Source organism: Gavia stellata, chromosome 3, assembly GCF_030936135.1.
Source record: "Gavia stellata isolate bGavSte3 chromosome 3, bGavSte3.hap2, whole genome shotgun sequence".
NCBI classification, from domain to species: Eukaryota; Metazoa; Chordata; class Aves; order Gaviiformes; family Gaviidae; genus Gavia; species Gavia stellata.
This window is the reverse complement of record NC_082596.1, coordinates 70959734-70982531: the sequence shown is the minus strand read 5'-3', so window position 1 is coordinate 70982531 and position 22798 is coordinate 70959734. Positions and strand designations below refer to the sequence as shown.

General features: G+C 50.5%; 1 protein-coding gene across 1 annotated transcript; it reads right to left on the bottom strand.

The window, feature by feature from the left end:
- Positions 1–7260: 7260 nt before the first annotated feature.
- IRX4 (iroquois homeobox 4) lies at positions 7261–17369 on the bottom strand. Its single transcript, XM_059836339.1, has 6 exons — positions 16781–17369; positions 11878–12036; positions 10765–11016; positions 10014–10120; positions 8753–9078; positions 7261–8562 (listed from the first exon to the last, which is right to left on the bottom strand). The coding sequence occupies exons 2-6, from the start codon at positions 11920–11922 to the stop codon at positions 7790–7792; spliced, it is 1503 nt and encodes a 500-aa protein (XP_059692322.1). The 5' UTR covers positions 11923–12036; positions 16781–17369; the 3' UTR covers positions 7261–7789.
- Positions 17370–22798: the final 5429 nt, after the last annotated feature.

Here is a 22798-nt window from a genome sequence, read left to right as displayed (position 1 = left end):
GCCTGGTTTGCGCATCTTGTTCATATATAATTTGGGGTCAGGATTTAGTGTTCATTTGCTTTTGTTTTGCTTTTACTGTCAAACAAGGCTCATTTCTCAGAATCACCTGAGCATTTTCTTAGGATTAAATTCCTTACTCTTCAGTCAACTTGAAAATTGACACTATCTCCTGCTTTTTTTGTAGTTAATTGTAATTTCAGTTCTTTAGGTCTTTCATTTTATTTAAAAAGTCTTACTTTATGGTCTTTGGCAATCTTTTATTTCACAAAATGTGTAGAATGGAAGTGTTGTGGCTGTTTCCAGACTACCTTTGTATTACACGGTTTCTCTCAATTGCAGAATTCAGCCCAGTACTGACAATGCCTCCGGTCCATGGTGATAGGCATGAGCTTGCATCTGTGACTCCTGGTTCAAGTGAGGACACTTCTTCCTACCTGATTTTTCTTTCTCTTTCATCACTTCTCTTGGAAAAGAAAAAATCAGGAAAAGGAAGAACAGCAGCAAAGATTTGTCCATAGCAAGAGAATAGTTGTATCTGAAGACTTTTTGCTGACTAGGTTCTGTGGCAGCAGATGGGAGGAGAGCAAATGTCCTTTCCTTCACAGATCTGCAAACCAACTAAGGCTTTGCATTCCTCCAGATGGGAAGGTGAAGAGAAAACTCTTGATGTTTCTCTCTGCTGCGTTACTGTCAGAGAAGAGAGGTTTAGTGGAAATGTTTGAAGGTAAACCTGGCAGTAAGTTGGGAATCTGACTTTTGGCCTCCAGATTTGTTGATTTCATTCGCTTCAATTTAATACAGAAGTAACATAACTTGCACTGGCCTGCTTCAATAGAGCATTCCATTTATGTGCCTAAAATCCTTAATCTAAACCAGTTACATAGCATGAGATGCCTTCAGGTTTCCTTCAGCTACTTTGTGAGTGTTGCTAACCCCCAGGTTTACATACAGGAACTATGTCAGCAGGGGGGTTTACCCTTACCCTGACTTAGCTTCGTGCACAGGGATCCTTCCTGCTGTCTGATGAGGTATTGTAAATATGGAGAAGCTCTAACAAAGTTAATCTGAGTAATAGCTGACTAAATCTGGTGTAAAAGAAGGCAGAAATCAGTACTGGACTGATGCATGGACTTAATAAAAAGAGCTTCAATTCCTACCACAAAAACCTCCCATCCCCTGCTCCTTTTTCTCTGGCAAGTCTTCTGTCATGATGGGACTTCCCCACCTGGCATAGCATCAGTAAAATCAACATGTATACATTACTTTTTTAGTTATAGTTTACTTCAGCTAGTGTGTGCCAAACCTGTAGTAAAATGACTACATAACTGTCCAGGTTGGTTCAGATCTGGTTTACATTTACCTGCGAGGTTATGAAATTGCTCGTCTGAGTGAGAAGGTTGTTGCTCGTTCCTCTCTGAAGGCCGTAGCCAAGGAATTACACTGCGTGCACCAGACTTCGTGCCATTCTGTTCACATGGCTACCAACAGCTGATGTCGTCAGGGCTGGCGTATGTAACATCACTGTCACATACAGCACTCTTCTTTGTGTGCTGTAACCTAACCAGGCCAGAAGGGAAAACAGTATGCCGTGTCTTATATACCTTCTATAGGGGCCTGGCTGGTCATTTTTCCCATTCCCGGGAAGGAAGGAAGAAGAAACCTGCTCACAACCCCTGCAACACTTCCTACCCTGATAGTGTTTCCCTTCAGCTTTTTCCCTGGGCTCTATCCTACCTTTCCAATAATTTTGTCCCTGGCAAAAATACTAATATAGTGAACCCTGTTAGTTAGCTGAGCACCTTCAGATTGAGGACAACAAAACTTACTCCGAATAACTTGTTAGGTCATTACAAGCCCCTGAATCCCAGTACTGAAAGATACCATAATAGAGGGCAAAGCTTGAGAAGACTCGTCAGCCTTTGATGTAGCACATCTCCCACAGTAAGGACATAGCTAAAGCACTGGTTATTCAGCTTTGTTCTATTTTCTAGCAAGTGTTTTAAGCTCACAAGAATTAATCCTGTTTCACAACAGAAAACATGGAGGAAAGTATATGATGAGAACTCAAGTACAATTTTTTTTAATTGTTTTATTTTTGACATTCCATGGATGTCATATAAATCAAAGAAATAATGTTGGGAGGGGGGTGTTTCCTCAGTTCCATTTCATCTCCATCATCATCCTTGGCAGTATTTCAGAAAGAATTTCTGAGGTATTCTTTGAAAAATGGCCTGATTATGATCCCGTGGAAACCACTGACAAAATACTCACCAACTGCACCTGAAATCCATCCATTTCAAACTTTAAAGAATGACATGTTGATTCAGAGAAAGGAAGTAGAAGTAAAGCTGAGAAGAAAATTATTTTTATGCCCTCATTTTTGTCTAGCCAAATCAACAAGAAAAAGAATTTTTTCATGTATTTGTGTCAGGAAAAAAAGAACATTAAGACATTAAAAGAACACTTTCCTTCAAGATATTTCCTTCATTTTCGTGCTGTCCTTAAACTGGGATGGACAAGAAATAGCTCTTGAGCCTTGTAAGTAGGTCAATTGCAGTTCTCATGCCCGGACCACATTCCCCACGGTGGAAAGCAGGATACCAGCGGGGGCTTGAATGTATGTACTCTCTAGGTCACGTGGAGGTTTCTTTCTTTCCTTCCTGAACCCAGTCCCATTTCTCAATGGGGTGGAGGGACACTGGGAAGCAATTACCACCTTTTGCTTTTGAGTTGCTCCCAGGCGTTTCCTCTTCAGGTTATGTTAAATGTATATTCAAGTTCTCAGCCAAATTAAGGTTTTGCTAAATAGTCATGTGGTATGGGAGACTGATGGCTTCTGTATTAAATGACTGCAGACCTATGGAGTTGGTGTGTATATTAAAACTGCTTCTTTGGGGGCCTACATATCTAGATTTATTTTCTGCAGTGTTGCAGTTTCATGAGGAGTATGAAGAGAACCCTTCCCACAAGTCCTAAGCACCTCACAGACTCTTTGACAGTAAACGTAAATTAACATATCCTCAGACAAAGAGGAAATTGATGCTGTATGTCATACTTTCAGGATCTGTGTTTTGGCCATTAGTTATTCCATTAAAAATAGCTTCCTCTGTAAGGGAAAGCACAATTATTACATGTTTTTATGAGGCAAATAAAAATGTACTGTTTGACCATTAACATCCCTCCATTCTTCACTTTTTTGTGTACAAACTTACATGCACAAACCTGAAGAGGCACGGGACTCAGACCCAAACTCATAGCTTTGTAGCCAGTACTAACTTCATCTAAGGGGGGCCTAAACACTTTGGTCGAAAGACGGTGGTGTTTGAATGATCTTTTTCCTCCCCATTCACCTACAAACCACACTCATTGAAACAGTTTCTGATCCCTCACAAAATCAGCAAGTTTCTAATCCTTTCTTGCATTTTCCAGGATTTCTTCATGAAATGGTACAACGAGAGCATTAACTCTTTTCTTGGCATTTAACTGAATACACTTTCACACACTCAAGCCTTCATATTATTTGAAGGTCAGATTTAAACGGAAAAGGTAAATGTATATCAAAAAGACTGTAGTAAGTCAGAGTCTCCTTCTGAACCATTATATCTTTAAAATATGTAATGTTCAAAGTCTTGCCAAGACAAAGTCTTCTTGGACACCTCTCTTCATGTGGCTGATGGGAAGGAGCTGCTACACTGGGTTCTATGACCATGAACTGATTATGTGACTTTAATAATCAAATATGAACTCGGGATAAAAAGAAATGTGCTCATAAACATTAATAGAAAATGTGTGTATCTTTTTATCTGTCTTTTAATTAGGCACCTATAAACAAGCTGGCTGTTGCAAGGCGCTCTATAATCAGGTTACCTGAATGCCAGCCCTTTTCTAAATTAGCATTTACAATTATGTGAGATAGTTACAGGTTGTTAATTGCTAGTGTTTCTTCTATTATCATTATTATTGTTATTACTATTATTACTATTGTTATTTAAGGAGCAGGCAATATGCCCCATTGCAATTTTGCATGCATGCCTGGGGAAAAAAGTAGATGACATAAATCGCATGCATAATCTCAGGAGACAATCATTTTAAATCTTAATTGGCTGCCTTTTAAATATCATTTAAGGTCTCGTTTTCCCTGCCTCTCTCTCTCTAGTTAAGAAGGTGTTGTGTCAAAGTCTATTACCTTGCTGGACGTCTCGCCTCTAAGTTTTTTTAAAAAAATAGAACCATCAGCAGAGGTTTGAGAGGTCGATAAAGCTTTTAGATTTGGAGATGTTTTCAGGGAGCCCATTTCCTGCGGCTAAGAGTTGTTAATGGAGCTTAAGGAATTATCTTATGACTCGGGCTGGGAGAGCCGTATATTTCTTCGCTCCTGTTCCCTTGTCGAGGCTGAATATGCTGCTGTCAAACTCGCTTAATGAAAAGTAACGCGTCGCTGATTACAGTTTTATTTGGGCTCTATGTAAAAAGCACTGTTAATTTAGCATCCCCTCCTTTGTGTGTTTGAATTTGCCATGGCTGAATGATTTAGAGTCTCTCAGTTTCAAGCCGCTTCTCTATGATTTTTCCCCCCTCCTCTTTCTTTCTCAGTCTGCCTTTATATTTCTGCTGTGTACACCCATACGAGCTGCACGGCTTTCCCTTTCAGCCCCGTAGCCTCTTCTAAAGCAGCTGAAGCTGATCTTTGACTTGTGCCATTGAATCAAATGGCGAAATTAATTTCTCACACTCTTTTGTTCATACTTAAAAAACCAAACCAACCTTTTGAAAGACCACTGCATTTGACGGCTGATCTAGAGATAAGGTTCGTGTACCAAAGCAAGAAACTATTATTTTCCCTCCCCCATAATTTACACAGTCTCATCTCAGGATGGGTAATGTTTTGATGTGCGTGAGGGCATACAGACACACGCACACCTCCCGGCTCTAATACACGGCCAGTCCCCTGCTCCGGAGGGGTCTGCTCTTGTTGTATAACAAACATCAACTTACTAGAACTTGTTTTGTAACGACAATGACACGAAAACAAAGGGGTAAAGGTTTGATTCGGGTTTTTTTTTGGCTGCTGGTATTTCAGTGCGCCTGTGTTTTGCCCACAGTTTTTTCACCTTCATTTTAAGTCCCGGGGGGGCGGTGAGGAGTTGCCTCCCAAATGACGAGCTGACCAAATTGCATTGCTGACCGAGCCAAGGCTGGTCAGTAACGATTTATAACTGCGTGCGGTGGAACCTGCCCAGGGCGGCGTGCGGGTGCTGGGCGCTCGGCAGAAGTCAGGGCACTTTTAAGGCTGAGGGAAATTTTTGGCTGCTCAGCGGAGCAGCCCTCTCCTTACGCACACACACACACGGAGTCTCACACACGCGCTCGGCTGTCGCTGTGTTGCAGCAAGAACGACGTCCCCTTCTTCCCCACAGAGCCTCTGTCGCACGGAAACTGGAGCCCACCGGGAGACGCGGTGTCACCCCAGCCGGTCCCCGCACGCACAGCAAGGCTTGCACACACACACAAGCCTCCTTGCTTTAAAATTACCATCGCGACAGGCAGCGGGTCTTTCCCCCCCATCCCGCTTGCCTCCGCCAATGGTTTGAGGGCAGCCTAAACACTCGCCTTTCCTCCCTTCCCTTCTTCTCGCCTCCTTCATCCCCACCTCCTTAGTTTGGCTGAAAATAATTTGCTTTGTCTAAAGGCAGAGGCAGAGGCAAAGCTCGCCGGCCGCCCCGGCTGCATTAAAATTCCTGCCGGCCCAGCCTTTAGCTGAGATCGCGGCTCCCCGGAGACTCCACTTTCGCTATTACTGTCAAGTACCCTTGACTCTTTATTTTTGCCCTTTTATCTATTACAACTAATTCGAGTTCTTTTGCCCTTTTCAGTTTAAGACGTGGGCTTTCTGTAAAGCCTCCCCCTGCCACCGAGCTCTCCGGGTGCAGAGCCTTTAGAAATTGAGGGGTTTACTGTCAAAATGAAAATTTCACTTCAAATTATCTTGGCTGATGCACGTTTTCCAGGCCGGGGGCTCCTGTCTGAGCCTTTTGACAGCCAGATCAGCAGAGGGGTTCAGTGATCTCGATAATATCATCCAAGAGAGCGAAAGTCAATACAATGACAGGGAATATGACTGGATACAATCCAATTACGGCTGCTCGCAGAGAGGGGAAGGGCTTGATCTGATCTCCGCACCCGGATTCCTGTATTCAGTCCTTGCACTAACAGGTCTCGCTAGAAACTTTGCAGGCTGGAGTATGTTATATTTTGGCTGGGTGCTGTCTCGGTTGCGTTTATCGTTGCCTTTACATATATATGTATTTCGCATTGTATTCTTATTTATTTGGGGGTGGGGAGGGGAGGAGAGGTGCCTGGCGGGGAGCCGCAGGGATGGGATGGGCGAGGAGGCTGGGAGGCAGGAAAGGCTCTTCTGCTTGTCCGGTGTCAGCTCGGTCCTTCGGGCGCTTTCGCTCTTCCCCCGCAGCGCCCGGCGCCGCAGCTCAGGGGGTTTAGGCCGGTCTGGGTAAGCCGGGCTCTGTTATTGCCTGGCGGTTTCTTTTCCAGCAGTTCTCCCTCTCTCCCGGTCCGGGGATCAGTAAAGTTTGTTCTCGTTCCCGGGAAGGAAAGGAAATCTTTTAAACGCCTGTTATCTAAGTGGTGAATTGGCTCCGAGTGTTCCCGAGTCACACGCCGAGAGCGCTCTTTCTCCCCCTCTCTTTCTGTTGGCTGCACTCTATTTCATGTCAAAACGGTAAAGCATCTGTCCTGAAGTGCTGAAATATTCATGGAGGATCAGCGATTCTCCATACTGGCAGAAGAGCTGGAAAGCTAAAACGGTTCTTTAAAAGATCAAATTTTCCATGTGAATCAATTGCTCCGCGCACGGCGGAGGCGACGCCGCGGCCGAGCCCGGCCCTTTGGGGCCGAATCCCGCCCTCCCGCAGCTCGGGGAAGTGGGGAGGGGGGGATGCTCCCGCCCCGCCTCGCCTCAGCGGGCAGCCGGCGTCCCCGCTGCCGCCCCGCCGCCCCTCGCCCCCGCCGGCCCGGGCGGCTGCCGGGGCGCAGCGCTGAGCCGCGGGGGCACGGTGAAGCGCGGAGAGCAGCCAAGCATCCCTCCCGCGGATCCATCCTCCCGCGGCAGCGCTCCGCTGAGCCTCTTTTCCCCTTTCCCGGCAGCCTGTTGACAGTCCTTGGAATTACCGGGACCGGCTCCGAGGGGGGATTTTGAAACCTAAAAGGTGTTTGTTGCGCAATGCAAAACGCCACCACTTTTGTTACCTCTGAAACAGACAATTTATTGGAGTGAACATACCTTGTAACATATTCTCTTATTTTTTCGTCAAGATAAATTTGTGCAGTAGGTGTAAACTTAGTAGAAGTGCTGTTTGTGAATTATATGGTAACAAGGAAATCAGGAGGAAAAACTCTCGAGAAGTCTTTATAACTAATGTCGGCATGCCTTAAATTAAATCTGAATTAAAATTTCCCGTTTGTAAACTTTCGGATGTAAACTTTTTAAGTAGGTCTACGCTATAGTACGTGCTTTTTGGACATGGAATTAAATAACTTTCACGACACTGATCCCTTAAAGTCGCAGCCAGGAGAAATTCTTCAGAACAGCGATGAGCAAAGTCTGTCCGTTGAACTGAGCAAACTGAACTTTAAATCCTCGTTTCTGTTGGGGTTTTTTTTTAAAAAAAAAAAAAGGAAAAGTTTTATATTTAAATTTAAACTCTCGCAAGTCTCTTTTCAGTGTAGCTGACTCTTCAAGCGCTAGAAAGTCCTTTGCCCCTCGGCGGGCCTGTTAGGAACAAAACATTTTGCTTCCTGATTTGGGAAACGCCAGAAACTCTTTGTTTGAGTCATGGTGGGCCAAGTTTGAGAGCTGCCCCTTGAGCACGTTGGCGCCGTTCCCCACCGCGCGTCCCAAGGCGCCCGTTTCCAGAATGGCTCCTTTGGTGGTAGCCCAGGAAACTGTCGTGTTGCCCAGGGCTTGGTTCAAAGTACTGTGCCTGAAGAGGGGGTCGTGGAACACCCCGTCCACCCAGTTCCTGAGGTTGGTGACCGGCGAATCCTGGTGCCTGTCGATGACACTGACCGGGGCGGAGACGGCGGCGGCGGCCGAGCCCCCCTGCCGTTTCAGCATGCAGGAGGGGTACTCGGCCTGGTTGAGGGAGGTGGCGGTGTGCGCCAGGGACCAAATCCGGGGCTTCGCCTCCAGCAGCTGCTGCCCCTGCTGGAAGCACATTTTGGACTCGCAGCCGCGCTGCCGGGCGCCGAGCTGGTCGGGGCCGCACTCCGCCGCCGCCGCCGCCGCCTTCAGGCAGCTCCGCGCCCGCTCCGCCGCCGCCTCCGCCTCCGCCTCCTCCTCCCCGGCGGCGGCGGCGGCCGGCGGCGGCATCTTGGCGGGGGGCTCGGCGGCCCGCGGCGGGTGGCTGCCGCCCGGGTGCGGGAGCGGGAGCGGGTGCGGGTGCGGGAAGGGCCGCCTCAGCTCGCACTCCGAGCTCTCCGACTCGGCGGCGTCCAAGTCCTCCAGGTCGCTGAGCTCCAGCTCCTTCTCCTCCTTGCCCGTGGGCTCTGCGGGGTGGGGGCGGGGGAAGGGACAGCAAAAACAAGACACACGGTCACTGGCGGCGCCGCGCTGCCCCGCGGCCGCCCCCACGAGCGAGGCCCGCGGCCGCCCCCACGAGCGAGGCCCGCCCCGGGGGCGAGCTGGCGGCCGAGGCCCCGCGGCCGAACCGCTAAGTGCCTGTTTTTAGCAGGGTACCCTCGGCTTTCCCGCTCTTCATCGCCTCTTCCTGCGAACCCTCCTCCTCCTCCTCCTCCTCCTCTTCCTCGTAGGGCCGCTTCTCGTCCGAGCACTTGTTCCGCGGGGGCCAGGTCATCTTGTTCTCCTTCTTGAGCCGCCGGCGGGCGTTGGCGAACCAGGTGGAGACCTGGGTGAGGGTCATCTTGGTGATGATGGCCAGCATGATCTTCTCGCCCTTGGTGGGGTAGGGGTTCTTGCGGTGCTCCTGCAGCCAGGCCTTCAGCGTGCTGGTCGTCTCCCGGGTGGCGTTCTTCCTCCGCGTCCCGCCGTCCATCGTGCCGTACCTGAGGGCACAGGGGAGCACCCGCAGTGAGACCCTCGCCCCGCGCGGACCTGCCCGACGCGGCATCCCAGGGCCCCGGCTGCTAGCCTGCGGCACCCCCCCGGGGGCCGGCTGGACCGGAGAAGGGGGGAGACGGGCGAGGACAGCTCAGCTTTAAGAGGGCGACCTGCCTCGAGAATTCAGGCCGAGGAAGGAAGGAAGGAGGAAGGGTTCAGCTAGCAGCAGCACCGGGCAACGCAAATCCCCGCTGTGCCGTGGCGGAAAGAGGGAAGAAAGCGCCTGCCTTTATTCGCGGTAAAGTCAGTGTCAACATTTCGGGCAGCGGGGAAATCCGAGCAGCTTGCAAACGCACAGAAATCCCGCCTGCCTGTTGTTTGATCAGTCCTCCCCAAACAGAATGCGTCTGGGTGACCCCAGGGTGTAACAGTTAATAGATATGTATTTCCCTTACTCCTTTTATTAGTCTTCTCTCCTACCCTTTTGTTCCTGAAATTGTAGAAACCTAACGCAGATGACACTGGACTGCGACTGAATATTTAATGCACATCCTCCAGGAAAGGTCACCGGCGCCCAGTGGGCCTCAGAGCTTGAAACGGTGTGTAAGTGGTTTTGCGCTGCTTTAAAGCTAAAACATACCAGCGATGCCCGGGCGCCTAAGCCTGACTCCGCGCAGGAAAAGATAATTACCGGCCCCGCGGAGAGGGACCGGCCCCCCCGCCGCCCGTCCGGGAGGCAGAGGACCCCGTGCCGGTGTGCCTGCGGGAGGGGGACGTTTCGGTGGGGAAAGGGAGGCGGCGTCGCTGGCGCCGGGAGGAAGATGCTGGGCGGCGAGGAGGCAGGTCTACGCCTCGGCCCCGCAGCGGGGCGGGCGGGAAGGGGTGGGGATGGCGGTGGGGAGGGCGGCGAGCGGCGCCGGGGGGGCGCTTGTGCACTTACCTGTCGTACTGGTACTGGCTGAGGGTGTGATCGTAGGGGTAGTAGGCAGCCGCCGGGGCGATGCCCGCATGCGCAGACCCGCTCCCGTCCTTCGCCTCCAAACTGTTCTGCAAGAGACACCGCGCCGCCGCCCTCAGCCCCCGCCGCCGGGAGAGCTCGGGCCCCCGCCCCGGCCCCGCCGCCCGGCTCCCCCGGTCTCGGGGGGGGGGGGCGGGCGGGGGCGCCGGACCTTCCCGGAGGCCCCTCGGCCGCGGCGGCCAGCGAGACCGCTAGAGACATTAACTCGCGCTGTTGCGGTGGCAGGGGAAAGAGGGAAAAAGGAAAAAAAGAGGCTGGCTGGGAAGAGCGCATCATTTTTTGCAAGCCGGGGTCTGGGCCGCCCCAAACCACGCGCCCGGCCGGGCCCTCCCGCTCCACCTCGTCAGGCGCGACTACTTTTAATTGCGTTGCCGTGAGAACCGTGCCGGGCTTTAATACTTAATGACCGCGGGGCCGGACGCGCCGCGCTTCCGCGCCGGTCGCCAAAAGCGGGCTGGCGCCGGGGAGCGCCGCGCGGCTCGGGGAGGAGAAGCGCCCGGGGCTGCCCCCGCCGCGGAGGGGCCCCGCCGACCGGCCACCGCCCGCGGGGGCGCGGGGGGAGCGCGGGTCCGGCGCGCGGCGCGGCGCGGAGCCGCGCGGAGGACGGGCGGGAGCGTCCCCCGCGAGCGCGTCCCCCGCGGCGGCGGGCGGCGGTGCCGCCGGGGCGGCTTACCAAGGAGTAGAAGGCGGGAGCCTCGGTGCCGTAGGTCACGTAGTTTCCATAGCCCTGGGGCCCGGCGTAGGGGCCGCCGTAGACCCCCAGGGCGGCGGCGGAGTTGAGCTCGTGTCGGGCGGTGGCGAGCAGGCGGCTTTCGTACACCGGGCAATAGACGGGGGTCTGGGCGGAGGCGGCCGCCCCCGTCTCGGCCAGCGTCCGGCCGCTGGACTCGCAGCAGGTCGTCAGGGAGTTGGTGCTCATCAGGAACTGGAGGGAAAGAGAGCGACGCTGAGGGCGGGGGGGGTGAAACTTCCCAAACTGCAACCAAGTTTGGCTTTGTTTCTTTTTTAATCAGGTCGCGGCTCTGGGGTGTCGCCTCCTCCCTCCCCTTCCGTATTTCACTTCGGTCGGGGTAAAAACGCGCTGGAGAAACGCAGAGGTGCGAGTATTTTGCCAGTTAAAAAACCCAAACCCACCACCACAACAACAAACAGACGCCCCGTGTCTGGGGGCGTTTAATCCTCTGTAATACGTGGCTCCAGCCCTTCGCATTTAAAACCCAACTTTTCTGGTGTGTTCTCACACGGCTGGCTTTACACCGGTTTTCTCTTCTTGCAGCACAATGCTTCCCATCTGCGTTTTTCAACCTTTTTTCTAAATCACTCATGCATATTTATTTTGACTGCGGATTTGTAGCAGCCACGCAGGCATCTGTCATTAACCTGCTGGTTTAGAATATCCCATGATGTTTCTACGGCCCGGACCTCCGTACTTCCGTGTTTCATTGGTAAACTGTGAATTTAATCGGGAAAGGGAAAAAAAAGCACTCGGGGGAGAGAGGGGGTGGGGGCTGGGGGATCTCTCGCTCCCCTTCTCACTTCCCGCATCTCTGTAATCGTCCCCCACGCACCGTTATCACCCCCAAACACCCTAAATCCCTCGTGTTCCTTCCCATTTTAAAATATGTGCGTGAGATATAACTTGAGCATCCTGGAAAGACGCGGAGCGAGCAGCTGACTTCCCGCTCCCGCAAGCTAGCAAGGATCGCTGCCGCTCTTAGCCCTGGACGGAAGTAATCAATAAGGACTGAAATTCAATCAATTAACGTTGGTAGGCAAAAAGTCTTACCTGGGGTGCAGAGGAGTAAGGGTAGCCAAACTGAGGATATGACATGGTACAGAGGCTCCCAGTTATCTAGAAACAAGGCGAGACGTCTGATCTGCACGCTATTGCAGCCTGGCTCTGCTCTATTGTACCAATTGATTGGTAACCACAGGTCCCTAGATGCTTATAGGACGAAGCAGAAAACCACATTTAATTTATTTACATGAAATCTTAAACTTTCTTTCTTTTTTTTTTTTTTTAACCGAAGAAGAAAAAAAAAGTATGTACAGCGATTTTAGCACCTTCCCCTCTGCAGCTGCGAAACAGAAATAATTGTTACGTGTGGGCTCCGAGGCTGGCAAACGTGACGGCAGGAATACATGCTTTGTACCCACGGAAAAATAAAGGCGGGGGGGAAGTGATACAAATACATCAGTTCAGAAGCACGTTGTTTTAAAGAAGCCGAGCCTCTGACGTCACGCAAAATCTATTCAAATTAACCTGCCTGTAAGTTTAATATTCATTTTCGGGACCCTTTCCCCTGGAGTGGAAAATAGACTCTCCAGCCTGCCTAACAGGAGCGAAAGTTTGGAAAGCTCTCCGGCAGCGGCTGCGCCTGCTTGCGACATTTCTATGCATTTCTGCGGGGAAGGGAAGGAAATGAATTGTTTTAATCTGAAGGATCAATGTTATATCAGCTAAGATTTCCCCCACCACCACCCTCCTTCGTCACTGAAGGGCTGGTAAGCACTTTTAATTAGAAATTAATTAATGAGCAGCTGCTTCTTCCCACCCCACAGTAATAATTAGTCTCAATTACAAACAAGACATATGAAGGGACACACGACTGCGTCTTCATTTAAGATTTAATCAACAGTTAAAATTAGCGCTAACGCTGACAATAAAGCATATGACATGCAATCCTGCTTTTCTTTTCGGCTTTTATTCCAGACATGTGATTACAGGTAGAAAACCCTACAAGCATATTCCGGGGAATGATTGAAAGGATGTGACTTCTCACGTTAAAACGACTTTGATCCCATCGCAAACCTCCGCTGGAAAAGCCAGCCTTTCGTGGGGCGGAGGGCCGTATCCAGCCTGCCTGTGCTCCGAGGTGCGCACAGCTCGGGGGGGTGTGTGTAAAAGCGGAGGGGGGGGGAATTAGGGAGGGGGGTGCAGCTCAAATGTGCCAAGTGCTGCTTCTCACCGAAGAGCAAACATCTCTTTCCCGGGGGTTAGGTGGTTCCCCGGGGCTACGGTGGGACCGCCGAGTGAACGAAGGCCTGGGAAGGAGTCTCGTCTCCATCACCCCCTTCTCTCCAACCCGCCCCACCACTGCCGTCAGCTTCCCTGCCCTTTGGGGGCTGGGACCCCTCCACACAAGCAGGCAGCATGCCCCCCGCTTCACCCTCGCAGGGGGCAGGCTCCGTGCTGCCGCCCGGAGGTAGAGGCCGTCGGGGGGAGACGTCGGGGCTGCCGGCCGGCGGAGGTGGCCCTTCGGGGCCGGCGGCCCCAGCGTCTCCCCCGACGACCGGCTACCGCCGGGGCAGGGCGGGCAGGCAAGCGCCGAGCGGGTGGAGGAAGCGGAGGAGTCAGCTCCGAGGCTGAAGCTCGGCTGCTGGTGCAGTTGAACGCTGCTCCGTGGTGTGCAGACTTGCTCAGAGAGATTCCTGGGTTCAGACATGTGAATAGCCCCAGGGTCACACTCTAATTAATGATGATGTTCTCTTCTTCTCCCCAGCTGGAAGACTGCCTCCCAGAAACGAATCTGCCCACACTGACAGCTCGATTGAGGGTGATTGATGACTATCTGGAGACCACAGTACACATAATATAATATCTGCTGCGTAATTGCTTTAATTTACAGATGAAAATACTAGTTCTCGGATTGAGTTAGACTACAAGGAGCGGCGTTTTATGGCGCTTTAGAGTGTTTGCAAATAAAAGATATCAGATACAGTACATGCAAATTATCCTGACAGCTCAGTATCTGTAGCCGGGAGAAAGGTATAAAGAACGGGAATCAAATGACATTAATAATCGGGTTTGAATTCTGTATTGATTTGGGGGGGCGGGGGGAGAAAGTGCCTATTCTTTCCTCACCTGGAATGCTAATACCTTCTTCTTTCTGGGAATATTAATAACTTAGCCATTGGGTTCTGTTACAGAAACGCTCCTTTATTCCTCCTGCTACCCCGGTGCTGCCAGGATATAACGATACTTCTAGCTACTATTTACAAGCAGCTTCCTCCTATGCGACGTGCTGAGGGGCTATGGCATTGTTTGGGAAGCAAAGACACCCGGTGTTTGCACAATGGTCTGCACGCAGCGTTGGGTGCTGCTCGCTCTGCCTGCTGCGCTGGCTGCGCTGGGGGATGTTTATTCAAGCCCTGGAGTATAACTCACCGGTGCGAGAGAAGAAAACGGTTGCACTTATCTCAAGAGCACTATAATTAGCTGGGAGAGCTAGGGAACTGCCTGGAGAACTCCTCGCAGTTTTCCAGGCTACAGCTGGGGAGATGTCCTGGTGTTGTGGGGTGGTTTGGTTTTTTTCTTTCCCTCTTTTGATACTACTGCAGATGTCAACACCGCAGCGGCCCACAGAAGACTACAGGTTTTGATATTTAGATGAGTCCATTAAGCTTTAAAATACAAGGTGAAATTCAATATTTATAGTCCTTGTCTATTTATATCTCACAGTTGTCTTTCACTGCACCATGCAAATACTCTGGTGCCCATTTTTGCACTGAACTTTCCTGTATTAATCATGATAATTGTTTGTCATTTTTCTTTGCAGCCTGCCTGCTCTATTACTTTACCCCCGGTCAGCTTTGTGCCAGTTCCAAGCTGTATTCCCTAGAAAGTAGTCATTAAAAAAAACCAAGCACCAAACCAAAAAAACCGAGAACCAAAACACTTAATAACCTTAAACGCTAAAAGCTGACATTACATCTTCCTCCAGCGTTCACGTCTTGTTCCACTTACAATCTACAAATAATGGCCCTTTGTTGATAAGAAACTCAACACAATTATATTTCATTTTGAATTTTTGGTGCCAGCGCACAAACACGCAGTAAGCCCCACAATGATTTAAAATAACCTTTGTGGTTCTTGCACATAAACAACGTAACACTGTTCAAATCCAAGCAAAGACGCTTAATGCTGTGGGCTATATCCTTAAGCATTTGGAAAATGCAAGTCTTTGCTGTGCAATAAAAACTGATCCTTGACAAAGCCCCTTTCCTGTACAAAGCAGTCAACAGCTTTCGAGAAAGAGAAACACACGCTGCTTTCTCCAAAGTTTGAGCAAGTAAACCCATCGTGATCAATAGGAAACGCTGGAGAGTTCTCCTCTGGTGAGAGTCAGCCTGCACACCCGAACAAGCAGGTATTTTAGAGCCAAAGCCCCACTAAGTCTCTCTCCGAGGGTTATGTGTTTCTTCTCCGAGAACCTGGAGCCCACGTTCGTACAAGTTTCATCATAACAGAAGGAAACGAGAAGGAAACGTGGTGGTGCTGGAACAGGCCACAGCAGGTAAAAGAGAGAACCTCTTCAGGACTCACGCTTTGATGGACGTCTTCAGGGACATGATCTAGAGGCAGTTAATGCAGCTACGCTCCTACTATCTGCATTTTCATCGCCTCCTCTTTTGGAGGGTTATTGCCACTCCTGGAAATATTTCAGCGACGGAATTTGCTTATGGGCTAAACAGACTTTAGCGAGCTCTTTCAGTCGACTTTGCTTTGTTTTCACGTTACAGATTTAAAGCAACCTTGACACCGCCTGACAAACGCTGTGAAGCTCTACATGTTGCCCATTTGGGATCTGACATGGAACCGAGGGCAGCCTACAACATTTTCAAGTAGATTAGCTCCCATAAAGTCGCTATCGACAGTAAATACGAGTGTTTTTTCTGAGCCCGTCTGAGCTGTAATTGCATCTCCTGCACTCTGAATCGAGGGACAGCGAGCTGATACTGCCGACCTGCACAAACCTATGCAATGGCTTGCGATCGGTAGAGCTGTGATGACAAACGTAACAGTTGCATAAGGAGGCGCCGCTAATTAATTCACTCAGCTTACAACTACACGCAAAATCAGTTGCTCAAAGCTGTCCATTTGAACGCTTTCATTTTGTAAGCCCCCAGTCCTCTTGGCAAACAGTCTGGATTAAAGCAGAAGAGGCCTCACATGCTCATTATGTTCTTTGTCTTTATTAACTTTTCACACTTAAGACCTAGAGCCAACACACGCGCTCACACACACACACACACACGCACACACTCTCTCTCACCCAAAACTTTTCAGCAAGAGCAGCAGACCCTGCGACCTGGGCAGCTGCTCTGTGGCTCGACGGACCCTACAACATATCCACATTTACCTGCCCGGTGCAGAGCATCGCAACTACGCTTTCACTAGCAAGGCAAAGACCGTATGAGGTTTCTCCTCCCAGCTCCTGTACCCCCAGTGCCGCAGACGCGTAGGCATGCAAACGCCGCCGCCTTTAAGCTGCCTGGCAGCGGATAGCTTCAACACACTTCCCCGCGAAGATAAAACTTTCCTACTTGCAAGGTCGAATTCTATGCTTTTAAAAGTTTGCCTTAAAATCCAGAAAGTTTGACTCGATACCTTACCTTAGCGCTCGCTGAATACCGTATCCACACCCCCTTCCCAAGAAATAATACACATACGTTAAAATACATTTGCCCTCTGTCCTAGGTAAAGGTTGCACAAAGCCAAATGATTCATCACAGATAGTTTCTCTTCCCTCCAGCAGTCCGTTTTCAGCTGCCTTGCTGCTAAAGCAGGCTCCGAAAGGCGGGGGGGGGGTAAACCCTACCGCTCCCCCCCACCCCCCCCCCCCGCTTCCGTAGGGGGAGAGAGACACACACAAGCATCACCACCAAAACAAGAAGAAAAAATTTACCTGCGATCACGCCAGGCTTCGGCTAAAACCTCGTAGCGACGGCGGTGCCATGGCAGGGCTGCTCTCCTCTCGTCTGCGCCGGCTGACTTTGCAGGGAGCTACGGGGAACTAACGCAGACATGTCTCAGTGTGTAGTACCTGAGCGGAGCGGCACGGTGCCTTCGGTCCCCAGGCGCCGCAGCCACTTCCCTAACCCCCTGTACCAGAGTGACGTTCAAGTGAATAGCTCCACTGATCACACTCTTTCCTACTGATTAACACTTTCCAACACGACCAGGCACTCCACTTCCAACTTTTCCCGTTTTAAAACAGAAGCAGCCAGCACCGCTTGCTTCCCCGGGTTATAAACGCCGTCTGGGGCGTGGGGGACACCGTAATTAATAGCAGGTTAGTAAAATTAGTGCTGCCACTCCAATTGTTGTCCTTGTTGCCAACAATAATTGCATTGATTCTGGAAGGACACGAATGTCCTCCATTTAACCTAATGATCTGCGGGTTGCACACGCTGTAAGGCAGCCGTAGCGTTGATTAACTGCGCGCTCCTCCGAACTATCATTTATCTCTGCGAGTCACGACTGAAAGGCGCTAAACTTACAGGCAACTCTCCCCGCCGCTCTCGCCGCCTTTGTTTCCCTCCCGTTTGAGGAGGTGGGCTGGGACGCCAGCCCTAGCCCTGCGCGCAGGAGATGGGCACCTGTACCTGTCCGCCCGTCGGCCTTAGCTTTATTCATCGCCCCGGGGCAGCGCGGCGGAGCCGGGCGCCGCGGAGCTGCCGGGGGCTGCGCGGGCCAGCGCCCCCCGGCCGCGGGGAGGGGGCGGGGGGGGGCGGCGCGGCGGCGTCCGGCTCCGGGGACCCGCTCCCGGCAGCGCCCCCGGGGCCGGTCCCGCCGTCGCTGCCCGCCCTGGGCGCAGCCCGCCGGGGCTGCCCGGGCACCGGGGGCTTCCTCCGGGGGGGGACGGGGGGGGTGCAGCGGAGAGGGGGCCGGGCGCCGGCGGCAGCCGCGGGCAGGTCGGTGCAGGAGCGCTTGCTTCCGCTTATCCTCTCCGTCCGCCTGCGCCCGCCCGTCCGTCCGTCCGCCCGTCGGTCCGTCCGTCCCGCCCGGTTTCAGCCGCAGGCTGCTGCTGCCACCGCTCTCTCCTGCGGAGAGGCTGTTGGGGCCCGAGGCTGGGCGAGCTGGCAGCGAGCCCCCGCTCTGACATGTCTTTCCTGGTGTGCAGCCCCCCTCCACCCTCTCAGCCCCGGCCGCCAAGACCCGCTCCAGGCTCCTGCCCGCTGCGCCGAGGCCGCGCAGCGCCCGGGCAGCCCCGCGGGGGCCTACCGTGTGCCAAGTTTACGGCGAGCCGGTACTTTCTTTCCTTAATTGTTTGTTCAGCACGAAAAGGGACAAATCGGGGCTGACAGAAGGGGGAGGAGGGATCGATATCACTCCTGTGTAAAGGCGTAAGCCTGGGCAGACGTCTCAATAAGACAGAGGAGGAGAAAAAGAGAATATTATATCCTACCTAATTAAGCGAAGACAAAGGGGTGTGGGGAGAAAGGTTCAGGAGAGGTGGGGTGGCAATGGGAATTTTTAATCCGGTGTCTTCCCACCGTAACCACCAAGGCTGAACAATAACGTTAATAGCGAACATCTGTACATCGACAGATTTATTCTTGCCAGGGCTCTTTCACGCCTGTGTCATTTGCATGGACCCGTGCTCGTAATGTTCGACACACGCTGCACCTTGTAGCGCAATGACAGGGTAAATCTGATGAATGCTGAAACTGGGAAATCCTCTTCTCTTTCCCCTTTCTCCCTCCTCGGATTGCCCTTGCAGCTTCCAAGGCGGGGAAACCACAGGGAGAAAGAAAACGTGAGCCTTCTCCCCATCACCACTTGTAAACAGAAAGCCAATCACGCAGCGGGCCTTGCCATTTCCGAGCAGAGTAACAAACCCACAGCGACGTGGGGCCGGGGCTGCCCGCCCAGGGCCGGCCCGCTTGCCGGGAGGACGAGGGCTACGTGGCTCGGGACAGGGGCATCGCCCCGCTCCCCAGCCACCCCGTGGGACCCTGACGCCCTCCCCAAATCACCCGGGAGGCGTGTGCGCTGCCCCCGACCCGGCCCTGCGGGCCTGGGCTTTCCCTTCCTTCCCCCGGGGAGGCCCGGCCCGCTGGCGCTGCCCCCGGGCTCCCGCCCCGGGCTGCCTCCTAGCCCGGCTGCTCGGCGGCAGGCAGCCCCAGCGCGAAGCGGGGCCGAGGCTCCCGGGGGCAGCGCCGTGCCTGCGGGGGGACCCGCCGCCCCGGGGGGAACCCCTCCGCCGACCCCGTCCAGCCGCCCGCCCCGCTGAGCCCGTGTTTTACAGGGGGGGTGACATCTCCCCTCCGGCCCAAACGTGCTTCGGGGGACCGGCACCCCGCAGCCGCCCTCCGGCCCGGAGCCGCCGCCGCCGGCGGACCCCGGGAGCGCGGCGGGAGCGGGGGGGGGGGGGGGCGCGCCGACGGCCCGGGTGTCCGCGGGGAGCTGCCGCCCCGACTTCTGCGGCGGCAGAGCAGCAGGGGGGGAACTGCCGTGCGGAGGTGCTGGGGGGCTGCTGGATGCAGCTGCCCCCCCCCACCCCCCCCCCCCCGAAATTTGCTACGATGTTCAATGGCAGGAGGCATCGTTCAAAAAATTTATATTAACACCTACGACCAGTAACAGTACATTAATACGTATCTTTCGTAATGTAACAACCTCAGTTCCACGAGATCAACGTTTTTTTATTACTTCAGTGATGGTTAAAGGAAGCGAGCCGACTCTCGAGTCTGTCTTTTCCAATTTGCTCACGTCAACCTGCACACCTTGGAAATTGCCACCCGTTGCCACTTTGACCTACGCACCAGAAAGCGCGGTGGCTTTCTGACAAAGACCGGCCTAGCCAGGCAGGAGGGCAATCAAACTGAGCAGGGCTCAAATCCCAGTAGACACGCATGCAAGTCAACCATTGTGACCTGAAGGACGCGACCACTAAGGGGACTCAGGTTGCCAATAAATCTGGGAAGGAGCTTGCAACCAGAGCAAAAGCTTTCGGGAAGCACTCCCAAAAAATCATGGGCCACGGCCCATGGCTGGAAGGGCATTTGTAGATTTTGCTTGATGCTGTTCATGACGTTGTTACAGATTCTCTTTCTCCCTCTCTTTTTTTTAAAATGACAAATAATACTAAGGTTTCAACCATTTTTAATGTTTAAACTATTAAAAGGTGCTCTTTTCACAGGAGAAATTGTGTTGGTCCTGTCTATCCTGCCGTTCCTTGGCATTCTTTCCCATTTCTGTAGCTAGATCAATGCCCTCTCTGCTGTGAAAAGGCCATCATTAAATGATACCAAGTGGTTAAAAACCTTAATTTTCCATGTCATTAGACAAACAGCACTGGTGATAGCACCACATACTTCCATTCCGAAAGGGAATATCATTTAATTGCCAGTGTCAATTCTTGCAGCACCATGGCTGTTTTTTGAAGACCTGCTTTCTAAGAGATCAGATGGGAGAAAACAGTAGCTTGATCTCTTATTTTTTTGGCCTTTACTTTCCTGTAGAGGTTATTAAATCACACCTAGTCGAGGAATAACATACTGATGCTTGCCTCACAACTCATGCACACTATGAAGCTCCTAGAAACACAGTAGTTTAATCATGAAAACTCTTGAGATAATTTACGCAACTGGAATAATTCCACAGGAAAGCAAATATAATTCAGACTGTAGTAAGTACATGGATAGAAATCAGATTTTCACTGAAACTATTTTTGTCCTCGTCTGGTTTGGGTGCCAAGTTTTATGCTAGCCTCAGAGCAACAAGGTTTACCTTAATGTGCAGGGATCTGTACAGGTACATTTCTTTTCCTTTTCTCACATTAAATTCATTATGTGATGTTCAAAAGACTGATACACGTTAGAAAACCTTTAGGCATTTCAGTGTAAAAGGGATGGTTTATTAAAAGGATAGGTTATTACTTTGAACAATGACTTCAGTGTGTACATTTAAATGTGAAATGTTTATCTGGTACTGACCTGCATTGTACTGATCTGTACAACTATACTTTTATTTATAAATGCGCTCCTAAGTTGATAAAACATATTCATTTTCAGATTCTGTGTGATCATTTGTGGGTCTTTTGTAGTCCACAATGATATAGGCTCATAATCATTTTTCCAATAATTTTCTAAGCAAGTGTTACCATAATCCTATTTGTGAGCCCATGATTTTGAGAAGATACTTATTCTGTGGTAGAAAAAAATGTTGATGTGGTTAGAGAAATAGCTAAGGCTGTCTTAGCGTACTCAATATATGGATGGGTGGAGAGAATTATTTTTTAGTAGGAAAAGAGCATCATTTTAAATGCTTAAAAGCTTGGCCGTTTCAACCTTCCTTGAACATCCTGAAAAGGCAGAAGGTGCCGAGTGAGTCAGTAGCACCAAGTTCTCCTTCCTGCACTGCAGCTTTGCTGGAGCAGGAAGGGCAGCCTGAGCCTGCAGACCTTGCCCAGGTGAGCAATGCTACTGACGTGGAGCTCCAGGGAAGCAACGCAGGAAAACGCTCCTTCCTCCGTGTTATGCAACTAAAGAGAAGTGGACCTCGGGTCTAATCCCATCGATCTTCCCGCGAGTGAGTAGTTCCGTGAAATGCTACTCGTGAGTGATCAGTTCTTGCACAAAAGAGATTACAGAAGAGAACCATGTGTGTGCCTCAGAAGACAAAGATGCAATTAAAGCAGCGTTCGTAGTTTTCGGTTAGGGTTATCTTTCAATGCAGGATGAACCATCATTTTTTTCCTGCTAATTATTTTCATTAGCTGTTTTAACTTTTCCTAAGAGCTCTTAATAATTGCTTTGGAGCAGAATGTGTAAAACTGAAAATTATTTATGGCACTGATTAGAACTACAGAATACTAATATGGGTAGTCAGGAATAATTTACCATAGCAGGAAAAGCATTATTTAATTGTTTAATATAGAACTTTAATTGTGCTTGCATATAATTATCATGTAAATATCACTGTGATCACTTTAAGAGGTTATTTCTAAGTGTGCCAAAATTCTGAAGCAATCTGAAAAGAATTAATTTTTTTCTTGCCTCCCTTCACAAGTCTCTCAAGTGCACTATATGTTTTAACTTAAACCAAAATATAGCCAAAGGCAGACAGGAGTTCCAACAGTGACCAGTGTAATACTCACTGCTTTTAATTACTGTAACAATAAATCATACAGGAATGTCCTCCAGGAACTAAATGATTTTCTAAAAACATTTGAGAATATTTTTGAAATTCAATTAATTGAAGGCACCAGATAAAAGGTACACATTCTTAATGGCTATAAAATAACCCTAGGGGATGTAACTGAGCTCCAAGCTTAACTTCAAAGTGTGACAGAAATACTTACTGTATTACTTTAAAAGTATTCAGATCAATGAATCAGTTAAAATTACTTATACATTTACCAACCTTTTCATTTTCTTTCTGAATATGATAGAAAGAATTGCTCTCATTTCCCAGGATACAAAAAGCAGTTGAGACCTGTAAAAGAAATTGTAATTAAAGCCAGCCTTCAGTCAAAATTGGTATTATGAATTTTTGGTTGACACAAGATAAAGGGGCCAGCAAAACATAAAAGTGGCTTGATAAAACATACATTTAGACAGTTTATACTGAAATTTAACTGGTTTGTGGAGATAGTTCAGGTTCTGGGATTAAATCTGTCCTTGTTAAAGCCAGTAAGCATTTTTCTATTTAATTCAGTCGAACCAGAACATCACCTTGCAATCTGTATTGCGTACAACTGTGTACTGGACCAGCTACCTGATTGTGGGCCAAATCAGTTTCTTTTAATCATGCTAACACATGGCTTTGCAAGGTGCTGAACATCTCAAACAGTCACAGCATGCCTTCAGCTTTTGTGGGTAGTAGTCTGAGGTAGTACGCCAGCTAATGCTCAGTAGGATCTGACTCTATGAATAAATACCTTGGCATTTGGCCTATAGTTTATGAGCAACAGAGA

Bases quoted from the DNA above. Each gene is read 5' to 3' on its own strand.
- IRX4 (XM_059836339.1), bottom strand. From the start codon at position 11,922: ATGTCATATCCTCAGTTTGGCTACCCTTACTCCTCTGCACCCCAG. The intron at 10,121-10,764 runs GTAAGCCGCCCC...TGTCTCTTGCAG, and splicing joins CTCCCGCCTTCTACTCCTTG to AACAGTTTGGAGGCGAAGGA. The intron at 9,079-10,013 runs GTAAGTGCACAA...CTGTGCCCTCAG, and splicing joins AGCCAGTACCAGTACGACAG to GTACGGCACGATGGACGGCG.